Source organism: Canis lupus, chromosome 7, assembly GCF_048164855.1.
Source record: "Canis lupus baileyi chromosome 7, mCanLup2.hap1, whole genome shotgun sequence".
Taxonomy (NCBI): domain Eukaryota; kingdom Metazoa; phylum Chordata; class Mammalia; order Carnivora; family Canidae; genus Canis; species Canis lupus.
Genome location: NC_132844.1, coordinates 50,688,439 through 50,702,051, shown reverse-complemented (window position 1 = coordinate 50,702,051; position 13,613 = coordinate 50,688,439). Strand labels below are relative to the sequence as shown.

Here is a 13,613-nt window from a genome sequence, read left to right as displayed (position 1 = left end):
GTGACTATTTTTTTGACTCTCATCTTTGAATATACACATATCAGAACTGAATACAAAGTTTAGAAATGGGAATTCAGTACAGCTCATTGTTGCTAAAACTCTCACACACTTTGTTACTATCTTACTTCCAGCTAAATTGAGGACATTCCATCTTTGAAGTCGTAAATTGAAGTCATAATTTTAGACACAGTTTTGAAAGTGCTCCTTTATGATGTCAGGACTGATTAATAAGGCAAAGGGTCAATATAAAAAGAAGCAAATTATGACATCAAATACATAAATAATGTATGGAGTAAAAACATAGAGTTTTGTATGTGCTCAAAGTTAAGTTGTTATCAATATAAAATAGACTGTTATACATATAAGATGTTTTGTGTTGGTGTCATGGTAACCACAAAGCAAAAACCTACAGTAGATTCACAAAAGTTAAAGAGAAAGGAATTAAAACATACCACTCTGGACAATCATCACCCATAAAAAAAAGCAAAAGATAAAAAAGAAACAGGGAACTACAAAACAACCAGAAAATAATAAGATAGCATTAGTAAGTTTTTATTTATCAATAATTTAAATGTAAATGACTAAATTCTCTAATCGAAAGGTGTAGAGTGACTGAATGGATTAAAAAACAGGACCCAATTATAGCTGCCTATGAGACTCTTTTCAGTTTTAAGGGCACACATAGGCTGAAGGGATAGAGAAAGATATCCCATACAAATAGAAAACAAAAGAGACCAGGGGTATCTATAGTCATTATCAGATGAAGCAGACTCTAAGTAAAAAATTGTAACAAGAGAAAAGAAGTTCTTTATACTGAAAAGGGGATCAATTAATCACGAGGATATAACCTGTGCACCCAACATTGGAGGACCCAAATCAATTAAGCAAATATTGACAGATCTGAAGAGAAATAGACAATCCAATAACAGTAGAAGATTTCAATACTCCACTATGAGCAATGGACAGATTACTCAGAAAGATACTCAATAAGGAAACCCTGGATTTTAACTATACATTACACCAAATAGACCTAACAGACATATACTTTACATTCCACCCAAGAACAGCATTAAGCATATTCTTCTCAAGCCCCCAAAGAACATTCTCTAGGGTGGATCATATGTTAAGTAACAAAACAAGCTTTAGCAAATCTAAGATTGAAATCATGCCAAGTATCATTTCTGACCAAATTATATGGAACTACTATTCAATAACAAGAAAAAAATTGGAAAATTCACAGATGTATGGAAATTATATAACACATTTCCGAAAAAAGAGTGGATTAAAGAAGAACTCAAAAGAGAAACTAATATCTTGAAATAAATAAAAATGAAAAAAACAACCTATTAAAATCTATGGAATTCAGCAGAAGAAATTGTAAGAATCTTTATAGGATTAAATGCCTACATTAATAAAGAAGAGAGATCACAAATAATTATACATTCTTCAACAACTAGCAAAAGGAGTACAGACTAAACATGAAGTTAGTATAGGGAAGAAAATAACTATAACTATATATCAGAGTAGTAATAAATGAAAAAAAAAAGGCCAGAAAATCAATATGAAATATCAACAAAACTAATAACTGTTTGTTTGAAGACAGACAGAATTGACAAACCCTTACCTAGGCTAAGAAAAAGGAGAGAAGACTGAAATAAGTAAAAATCAGAAATGTAAGAGGAGATATTACAATGAATACAAAGGATTATAATAGACTTCTATGAAAAACTATATCCCAACAAACTGGATAGCCTAGAAAAAAATGGATAAATTCTTGGAAGAATACAACCTAACAAAACTGAATTATTAAGAAATAGGAAATCTGGGACACATCAGTGGCTTACTGCCTTCAGCTCAGGGCATGATCCCAGAGGCCAGGGATCAAGTCCTGCATTGGACTCTCCACAGAGAGCCTGCTTCTCTCTCTGCCTGTGTCTCTGCCTTTCTTTCTGTTCATGAATAAGTAAACAAAATCTTAAAAAAAAAGAAATAGGAAATCTGAATAGATATATAAGGAGTGAAAATGTTGTATCAATAATTAAAAATATCTCGACAAAGAAAAGCATAGGACCAGATGGTTTTACTGATAAATTCTACCTAATATTTAAATAAAAATTAACATCAATGCTAGCAATTTTTTGGTGCAGTCTTTTGGGTATTCATGTCATCTGCAAGTAGTGAAAGTTTGACTTCTTCCTTGCTGATTGGATGTCATTTATTTCTTTTTGTTGTCTTATTACTAAAAGTAGGACTTCCAGTTCTATACTAAGTGACAGTGGTCAGAGTGGACATCTCTGTTGTGTTCCTGATTATAGAGGAAAAGCTCTTGTTTTCCTCATTGAAGATATTAGTTGTAAGTTTTTCATATATGGCCTTTGTGATGTTGAGGTATGTTCTCTCTCTCCCTACTTTGTTGAGGATTGTTATCAAGAATGGATGGAAATACTTGTCAAAGGCTTTTTTCTGCCTCTATTGAGAGGATCATATGGTTCTTATCCTTTATTAATGTAGTATATCACATTGATTTGTAAATATTGAACCACCCTTGTGACCTAGGAGTAAATCCTATGTGATCATGGTGAATGATTTTTTAAATGTATTGTTGGGTTTGTTTTGGACTATTTTATTGAGAATTTTTGCATCCATGTTCATAAGGGATATTGGCCTATAGTTCTTTTTTAGTAGAGTCTTTATTTTTGGTATCAGGGTAATGTTGGCTTCATAGAATGAATTTGGAAGTTTTCATTTCTTTTTTATGGTTTTTTTTTAAAGATGTTATTTATTCATGAGAAAGAGAGAGAGGGAGAGAGAGAGAGAAGGAGAGAGAGAGAGAGAGAAAGACAGAGAGAGAGAGAGGCAGAGAACAGGCAGAGGGAGAAGCAGGCTTCATGCAGGGAGCCTGACATGGGACTCGATCCCGGTTCTCTAGGATTGCCCTGGCTGAAGGCGGCGCTAAACCACTGAGCCACCTGGGCTGCCCTCTTTTTTATGTTTTTAAAATAGTTTTGAGAATATAGGTACTAAATCTTCTTTAAATGTTTGGCAGAGGGACACCTGGGTGGCTCAGTGGTTGAGAATCTGCCTTTGGCTCCGGGCATGATCCTGGGATCGAGTGGTGCTTTGGGCTCCTCACAGGGAGCCTGCTTCTCCCTCTGCCTGAGTCTTTGCCTCTCTCTGTGTCTCTCATGAATAAATAAATAACATCTTTAAAAAAAGGTTTGGCAGAGTTTTTCTGTGAGGCTATCTGGCCCTAGACTTTTGTTTGTTGGGAGTTTTTGATTACTGATTCAATTTCTTTCCTGATTATTGGTCTGTTCAAATTTTCTATTTCTTCTGGTTTCAGTTTTGGTGGTTTCTATGAAAGATTCCACCAAAAAACTTCTAGAACTAATAAACAAATTGAGTAAGTTTCAGGACACAAAATTAAATGTGTTGCATTTTTATACACCAATAATAAAGCAGCAGAAAGAGAAATTAAGGAATCAATACCATTTATAATTGCACTAAAAAACAATAAGATACCTAGGAAGAAACCTATCCAAAGAGGTGAAAGACCTATATTCTGAAAACTCTAAAACATTGATGAAAGAAATTGAAGATCACAAAAAGAAATGGAAAGACATTCCATGTTCATGGGTTGGAGGAATAAATATCATTAAAATTCCTATACTACCCAGAACAGTCAACACATTTAATGTAATTCCTATCAAAACACCACCAGTATTTTTCACAGAGCTAGAACAAACAATCCTAAATTTGTATGGAATAACAAAAGACCCCAAATAGCCAAAGCAACCTCAAAAAAGAAAAGCAAAGCTAGAGGCATGACAATTCTGGACTTCAAGTTATACTACTAAGTGGTAGTGATCAAAACAAAATAGATTTGGCACAAAATATCTGGCACAAAAACAGACACATAGATCAATGGAACAAAATAGAAAACCCAGGAATGAATCCATAACTATGTGATAAACTAACCTTAAACAAGCTGAAAAGAATATCCAGTGGGAAAAAGACAGTCTCTTCAACGAATGGTATTGGGAAAACTGGACAGGCACATGCAGAACAATGAAATTGGACAAGTTTTTTACACCATACACAAAACAAATAAAATATATATGAAAGACCTAAATGTGAGACTTGAAACCATAAAGCTACTAGAGGAGAACACAGGCAATAACCTCTTTGCGTGAGTTATAGCAATTTCTTTCTAGATATGTCTCCTGAAGCAAGAGAAACAAAACTAAAAATAAGCTATTGGGTCTTCATCAAAATAAAAAGCTTCTGTGCAGCAAAGGAAACAGTCAACAAAACTAAAAGGCAACCTATGGTTTGGGAGAAAATATTTGCAAATGATATATCTGATAAAGGGTTAGTGTCCAAAATATATAAAGAATTTTAAAATGCAACACTCAAAAAATGAATAATACCATTGAAAATGGGCAGAAAACATGAATAGATATTCTTCCAAAGAAGACATCCAGATGGCCAACAGACACATGAAAAGATGCTCAACATCACACTCTGCATCAGGGAAATACGAATCAAAACTACAATGAGATATCACCTTACACTCATCAGAATGGTTAAAATCAGCAACACAAGAAACAACAGGTGTTGGCGAGGTTGTGGAGAAATGGGAACACTCTTGCAGTCTTGTTTGGAATACAAACTTATCCTGCCACTCTTGAAACAGTATGGAGATTCCTCAAAAAGTCAAAACTAGAACAACCCTATGATCTAGCAATTGCACTACTAGGTATTTACCCAAAGAAAACAAAACAAAACAAAAAAACTAATTCAGAGAGATATCTACAGCCAGATGTCTATAGCAGCATTACCTACAATTGCCAAATAAAGAACCCAAGCATCCTTAGACTGATGAATGGATAAAGAAGGTGTGGTGTATGCAACGGAATATTACCCAGCTATAAAAAAGAAAAATCTTGCCATTTGCAATGGTATGGATAGAGGTAGAGAGTATTTTGTGAAGTGAAAGAAGTCAGAGAAAAACAAATATCATTTAATTCATGTGTGGAATTTAAGAAACAAAACAAACGAGCAAAGGGGGGAAAAAGGAGGGAAGGAAGCTAACCAAGAAATAGATTCTTAGCTATAGAGTCTTAGCTATACAGGACAAACTGATGATTACCAGAAGGAATGTGGGTGGGTGGATGGATGAAATAGGTGATGGATATGAAAGAGTATACTTGCTGTGATAAGCACCAAGTGCTCAATGGAATTGTTGAATTACTGTATTGTACAAGTGAAACTAATATTACACTGTATGTTAACTAACTGTAATTTAAATAAAAACACTTAAAAATTAACACCAAATCCTTCTCAAATTTTTTAAAAATTTGAAGAGGAAGGAACACTCCCAAACTCATTTCACAAGGCCAGGATTACCCTGATACCAAAGCCAGAAAAGGAAGCTAGAAGGAAAGAAAATATCCCTAATTAATAAAGATTCAAAAATTAAAAAAAAAATACCAGCAAACTGAATCCAGCAGTACATTAACATGATCATAATCATGATCATAGGGATTTATGCCTGGCAACATAGGCAAACCAGTAAATATGATACCCTTATTAATAAAATGAAAGATAAAAAATTATAAGATCATCTCAATAAATATAGACAAAGCATTTGACAAAATTCAACATCTTTTAGTGGTTAAAAACTCTAAAAAACTAAACTTAGAAGAAGTATACCTCAGCATAATAATGGACATATACGACATCATATTCAATAGTGAAAGATTAAAAAGTTTTTCTCTAAAATCAGGAATAAAATAAGGGTGTCCCCTCTTAGCTCTGCCATTCATCATAGTACTGGATGTTCTAGACAGAGTACTTAGATGAGAGAAAGAAACAAAAGGAATCCAAATCAGAATGGAAGAAGTAAACTGTCTCTGTTTGTACATGATACAATCTTATATATATATAAACCTAGACTGCACCAAAAATCCATTAGACCTAATAACAAAGCAGCAGGGTACAAAATCAACATACACAAATTAATTGCCTTTCTTTCTTCTTTCTTTCTTTCTTTCTTTCTTTCTTTCTTTCTTTCTTTCTTTCTTTCTTTCTTTCTTTCTTCTTTCTTTCTTTCTTTCTTTCTTCTTTCTTTCTTTTTCTTTTTTTTCTTTCTTTTCGTTCATTCTTTTTTGAGAGAGAGTGAGCCTGTATGAGTGGGGGTGGGGGAGTACTGGGGGTATCCCAAGCAGGCTCCACACATGGGGTTCAATCTCATGATTCTGGGATCATGACCTGAGCCAAAATCAAGAGTCAGACACTGGGACCCCTGGGTGGCTCAGTGGTGGAGTGTCTACCTTTAGCTCAGGGCATGATCCTGGGGTCCTGGGATGGAGCACCACCTCAGGCTCCCCAGAGGGAGCCTGCTTCTCCCTCTGCCTGTGTTTCTGCCTCAATCTGTGTGTCTCTCATGAATAAATAAAATCTTAAAAAAAAAAAAGTCAAACACTTAACTGACTGAACCACCCAGGCACCCTAATCAGCTGCATTTCTATACACAAACAGTGTACTATTTGAAAAAATATTTCATTTATGATACAATAAAAATATGTATATTTACCATAAATTTAACTAAGGATGTGAAAGATCTGTATAACAAAAATTATAATAAATTGATAAAAGAAATTGAAGAAGACACACATAAATGGAGTGATATCCCATGTTCATGGATCAGAAAAAATAATATTGTTAAAATGTCCATACTACCCCAAACCATCTATAAATTCAATGCCTTCCTTATCAAAATTCCAATGACAATTTTCACAAAAATGAAAAATATCCTAAGATTTGTATGGAAACACAAGATATCCTGAGGAGCTAAAGTAATCCTGAAAAAGAACAAAGCTGGAAGCATTACAATTCCTGATTTCAAATTTTATTATGAAGTTATAATAATCAAAACAGTATGTTACTGACATAAAAATAGACACATAGACCAATGGAACAGGATCCAGTGCCTAGAAATAAACCCACTTATATATAATCAACTAATACTTGACAAAGGAGCCAAGAAGAGGCAATGGAGAAAGGACAGTCTTCAATAACTGGTGTTGAGAAAACTATTTAACCACATGCAGGAGAATGGAATTGGATTTCTATCTACACCATTCAAAAAAATTAACTCAAAATGGATTAAAGACTTAAATGTAAGACCAGAAATTGCAAAGATAGAGGAAGAAAACAGGACAAAAATCTCCTTGACATTGATCTTTGCAGATATTGTTTGACTATGACAGCAAAGTTGCAAAGACAAAAGCAAAAATCAATAAATGGAACTGCACCACACTAAAAGACTTCTGCCTACCAGAACAATCAGCAAAATAAAAAGGCAACCACGGGGGGGGGGGGGGCTGAAGGGGGGATATTTGCAAACTGGAACTCATGCAACTCAGTAGCAAAAACCACACATAATCCAATTTAAAAAATGGCCAAACGATGTGAATAGACATTACCCCCCCAAAAAAATTATACAAATGGCTAATAATTACTTGAAAATGTACTCAGTATCATTAACCATCAGGGAAATGCATATCAAAACTGCAATGAAATATTACTTCACACCTGTTAGAATAGCTAGTATCAAAAAGACAGGAGAAAAAAAAGTGTTGACAAAGATATAGAGAAAAGGGAACCCTAGTGCACTGCTGATGGGGATACAAACTGGTACAGCCACTGTGGAAAATAGTATGGTGGTTCCTCAGAAAATTAAAAATAGAACTATAGCGATCCAGCAATTTCATGTCTGGGTATAATATCCTTCAGGGCTGTTTCTGTTACATTTAGTTGTGGCCAACTAGCTCCCTTCTGGCCTTTATAATATTCTTATATACTCCATTAATGTTTCTGCCACCCTTCCCTCCAAAGACTTATTCACTTAAGCTCTAAACCTCAGTGGACATTCTGGACCTAGTCTAACTTTCTAATCATCCTCATATTTTAAAATTAAAAATAAAAGTAGAAACAATATTTTATTCTTATTGACTTGACTTTCTGAATATTCCTCAGATACTTCCCCTATTTCTCTTCTTAGTTTCCCTGCCCTGTTAAGACATCTGACTTATTTCAAGTTTACCAGCTAGTCTCCCTGCCTCTTGTGTTTACTCTCTTAAATCCATCCTTCTTGTTCCACATGGAGTAATGTAATCAAAATCTAAATTTGTCCACACTGCTCTCCTGCTGGAAGCAACACAAGAACTTTTCATCATTTTCACCATTATTTTCTCAGTATGTATTTCCTTAACTCCCTTTCAGCCTCATAACCTACCAACCGGCTTCTGTTTTATGATCTAATTATACTAATTTCATTGCTTCCTTTCAGTGTTTCATGCTGCTCCATGGTTTGCTATGTATGCTTTTACTGTTTTTCTTCACCTGAGTCTCCTTTTCTCCTCTTTTAATCTGGTTGATTTATTCCCAGACTTTAATATGCATTTCATGTGGCACTTCTTCCATGACAACTTTTCCTGAACCACCCAAATAATGAGATGCCCATCAGCTATCTTCAATAGCTCCCTGTTCTACCTTAGTCTGTGGCTTACGGTTGTTGTCCTTCATTAGACCATAAGCTCCCTGAACAGAGGATAATATATTATTTATCTTTGTTCCTCTGGTTCCTAACACAGAGCCAAGTCACATAGGAGACACTATAATTGCAGGTTGTGTGTCATCTTTTGATTTGGTATCACAAACTCTCTTATATGTTATCATTATATGCTTGGGAACCGAGAGGTTTTGAACCAATTCTGGTTACTGTAAACTTGAATAAACATACACATTAATGTAATGTATAAATAGCATAACTGTTTTATTATTTAGAAAATATTTAGTCTCTTAATTATGGTCTATAATAAGCTACATATAAGTCCTTTGTGTTTTTACAGTCAGGATTAAATATCCAACTATGTTACTCAGCTTTTCTCTCTTTTTTTTTTTTTTCTACAGATTGCTGCCAATTCCTGGGGAATTTCATGGGGAGAGAATGGCTATTTCAGGATTCTTCGAGGAGTAAATGAATCTGACATTGAAAAGTTGATTATCGCAGCTTGGGGCCATCTGACAAGTTCAGATGAACCATAACATATCATTAAATTTCCATAAGGCCATGCATTTAAGTAACCCCTTAAATTGAAATTAAGCAATGTGAGGTTCTCTGTGACAGTGGAATCTTTGTTTCTTCACCTTGTTATTATAATGTGCCTGTTTTCTTGTTTCACCCCAGACTCCATGCTTCCGCTTCCTTTATATCACTGAGCATATAAAAACACTAATAGAGGATAGCAGAGTAGCTAAATGTCTTTAAAGTTATCTGGTTGTTTTTCTTTTTCTCTCATGATAATTCCATTTTTGACTTTGATAGTTCACAGAAGTGTGACAGCACTTGTCTTAAAAGTACATGGCATTCCTTTGTAGAAATGAAGTAGTTTCTATCCTTAACCAATGAGGATTTCAGGCAACAAAACAAAACAAAACAATGGAAATACCAATTTACCATCTTTATGACTTTTTCAAGCAAATAATGTTTTCTGAATTAGTATCTTGCTTATGATTTGCCAAAACAAGAAAATAGATTACTGTTTCTCTCAATATGCTAACATTTGTTTCTTTTTATTTGTCTTAACCTCACTTGCAATCTGAATTCAAAAGGGAAGTAACTCTCCACAGGAAATAACTATTCTTTATGGTAATTTAATCTTTAAACTGTGTATTGGCCTGTGCTATAAAGAAGATGGTGTCTGGAGGGAAAATTTTGCACCACCTCCTTTGGTTCTTTTCTAATAATTAAATTAACAGATTTAGAGGAGAAAAGCAAATATTTAATTATGTATGCACAAGTGCCCCATAAAAATATGAGACTCAAACAAGGGACTGAAGTAGTCATCTTTAATACCTCCTTGACAAAGAAATAATAAGTTTGTGAAGAACTGACCAGACAAAGAAACCTAGGTTTGGGTATTAATTAGTGAATAAATTAAGCATAGTTTGTTTACATAGCTTTCTCAGCCTTGATTATCCTTTCTCTGGTAATAAGAATGTCTCTCTATCTTCTGGTTCTGGGAAGGTACTTTTCAAACAGGAGAATTATTTCCTTTTTTCAGGGGGATGGAGAGGAGTGTCAGAATATCATTGTACTGGTTATTCTCAAATAACTTTAATTCAAAGTAGTCAATATGTCAAAGTGGCATAATCTGGGGCAGCTTGACCCGAACCCCATCACTGGTAAGTAATGGAAAAATTTAGAGGCCAACAATGGAAGTATAGTCTTCACACACACACACACACACACACACATACACACACATACACACACATACACACACCTATTTTTGGAAGCCAGTACACTTTATGTAAAGTCTAATAAAATCAGTTACAAAGCTGTATTTGGAAAGATAACATATTTACTCCTGAAAACAGCAACCTGATGCCATGAGTCAGAAAGAATAAATAGACTTTTATCACAACCATTTCACAGTTCAGTACTTGAGATTCCAAAAAGTAAGCTAAATTTGCACTGATTTGCATCTAATTTTTATTTTAGTTCTCTATAGTCAGAGAAACAAAATAGCATCATCATAATGGTTGAAAAAGGATATAATCTTTTAATAATTCACTGGCGCCTTAAATGGCAAACTAACAAATGAAAAAGCAAAGCTGATCAGTAAGTGAGCATGGCCGATTATAATTACAATGTTAGGATATCCGTGGCCTCCAATTTCTGTGCACTCTGTCATCTGAATTTTCATTGTGGAACTTTTCTATGCTTTTGTGCCTAAAGGTGCCCTGATTAGATAAGCAGACAAGTTGAAAATGTAAGCAAGCCAAGCACAGAAAGGTGAGTGTAGCTGCAGTTCCTTTCCCCATTAATCACTGCAGTTTCATCAGAAGCAGCATCTACTCACTTGGTTCTGCCCTACATTATACCCACAAGTCTGATTCACCTTGGCTAAAGTTCCCCCAGTGGGCTGAGAAATAATCTGGTTTTGTTCCAATTTGGATTCCTCTAGAAGCAGTCCCTGAGACAAAGGTTTGAGTGCACATAGTCTGAACAGTGAAGGGAACACTGAAGAAAGTGAGTAGTGATGTAGGGTCATTGAAGGCAGACAACAAAGGCTGTGTTGCCAAGCAAAGTGGTACCATAGGCAATGTGCTCTTATCTCACTAGGGATGGTTCATATATTCCTCAGATTAATGTCACCCATGAAGGATGTGTGTCGGTTCAAGACTGCTCCAGAGGGGCATGAATTACCTGTTTGGTCTGGTCTGGAAAGTTGTAGTGTCAAGAAAAAAACACAGGCAAAGGGCACCTGTGTGGCTCAGTAGTTGAGCATCTGCCTTTGGCTCAGGTCATGATCCTGAGGTCCTGGGATCAAGTCCTGCATCAGACTCCCTGCAGGGAGTCTGCTTCTCCCTCTGCCTATGTCTCTGCCTCTTTCTGTGTCTCTCATGAATAAATAAATAAAATATTTTTAAAAAACACAGGCAAAGAAAAGCAGGTCTGGGAGTTGCATATCAGGCTGATGTCCACTGAAATGACACAGGTAGGTGATGTGTCTCTGTCACAGGTATTAAAACATTTTTAAGACATTCCTTAGATGCTAAGGATTGAGGAAATAATAAGTGGTAATGCTCTAAAATGACAGATGACTGGTGGGGGACAGGATAAATGGGTGATGGGTATTAAGGAGGGCGCTTGATGTAATGTGCACTGGTTGTATATGCAACTTGTGAATCACTAAATTCTACACCTGAAACTAATAATACAATATATGTTTACTAAATTGAATTTAAATTAAAAAAAGAAGAAAGAAAAACACTTACGGGATTGAGTTGATACAATTTTGTCCTTATTATGTAAATGGTTAAAGCTTGTTGGAATTGATTTTAACATTGTGGTTTGTGAGTCTAGATTATAGGCCTAGATTTTGTTGTTTTAAAATTCACTTACTTTTCTAAGGATCCTAACTGGTAAGGAAACTAACCTCAGATATTTGAAGGAAAATATCACAAGAGTAAACTCCATAGGAAGACACAAGATATGTTTATCCAGCAGTAACACTAAGACCTAAAGAAGAGACCAAAGCTAGTTGGAACAGAAATATATCCACGAGGCAAGAAAAATACTATTCCTAAGAAATACAAAAGTCGTTGTATTTATTTGAATGATGTTGCTTCTCATTTTTACAATGTTAAAGAACATATTTGGCTTTCTTTATTAGCCAAAGGTCCTGAATCAACCTTTAGAAAGTAGTGGTTGATATAATCTTTCACCATCTCTAGAGGCTATTTGTAGAACTGATTTGATTGAGGACTTGGTAGTTTCTCCTGTATTGTGGCTATCTTGGCCTGCAGGTATGCCCTACTAACCTTAGTTTGGACTGAGCAATGAGAACAACCACATGTTTGGTGCATATGTCTTTAGAGTTCCAGTCTCTATTTGCATATATGGGGGCTTATTATTTTGTCTTTGTCTTAAGAGTATTCACGGGAAGAGGCAGCTGGGTGGCACAGTCAGTTAAGCATCTGACTCATGGTTTCAGCTCAGGTCACAATCTCAGGGTCATGAGATGTCAGTTTCTATGCTCAGGTGGAGTTTGCTTGAGATTCTCTGTCTCCTTCTCTTTGCCCCTACCCTTCCTCTCAAAACTAAATAAATAAATCTTAAAAAAAAAGAGTATGCCAAAGATATGACGGAAACATTGTCCAAAAATCATCCAGGACAATGTATCTTGGATTGGATAATACTGTGAGCAACAAGACTTGGTTTTCTTTCTGTCCAATCAGAAGTTTGTGCCATTTACATACTTTTCATGGGTTCCAGTTTAAACTGGTTACTATGTATAGTTTTCCTTGGAAAAGAGGAGATACCCCCAATGTAGCACATTGAATTAAAGCTTATCCACTCTACTCAGTTGGATAATGCTTCTTTCTTCATGTATCATTAGGAAATGTACTTCAGAAAGAAGTGGGAAAGACTCTGAAGATAGAGCTCATGCCTTTTCCTGCTTTATGATGTTTGAGTCTTGTTTTATTCTATTATAAACAAGAAAAAGTCTTCCCTAGGTTTCTAAAATGCATGTTCACAAATTATCTAAAAAATGCATACAATGGAATTAAATTTGTTAGTTGCTATTCAACTGAAAAGAAAGTAAACTGCTCTTAAGAGTCTCCAACAGAAGGAATATAGTGAAAGGAATTGGTTACATAGGTGGTGGTGGAGCACAGAAGGCAACAGAGGATGGTGAAGCAGTCCAGGATGAGCAACAGTGGGAAGTGGCCATCATTCTCTCAAGGAACAAAATGAAGAGGTACACTACTAGAATCTAGGGGCTAGTGTTTTCCTGGTGGTCGCTGGAAACATGACTGGCCTGTGTGATGGAAGGAAGAGTAATGAAAAGATATGGTGTTGCTCTTTTGCTTCATGAAGCAGAAAGAAAGAGACATGAACACTGAGGTGTATCCTTCCTTCATGCCTTCTGAACTGTTATCAGGGCCTCTCACTGATGAACCCTGATGAAAGATGATTGACATGGGAGGTTCTGACATTAAGCTGTCAGGTTGAGTTCTCACCCTTTACCAGA

General features: G+C 35.5%; 1 protein-coding gene across 1 annotated transcript in view; it reads left to right on the top strand.

Moving 5' to 3' along the window:
• Window positions 1–9,621, top strand: part of TINAG (tubulointerstitial nephritis antigen) — a 92,708-nt gene extending 83,087 nt beyond the window's left edge. The window contains exon 11 of the mRNA XM_072832556.1: window positions 8,980–9,621. Within this exon, the coding sequence (XP_072688657.1) occupies window positions 8,980–9,114 (135 nt within the window). The 3' untranslated portion in view covers window positions 9,115–9,621. The remainder of the gene's footprint in view (window positions 1–8,979) is intronic.
• The last annotated feature ends 3,992 nt before the right edge of the window (window positions 9,622–13,613 follow it).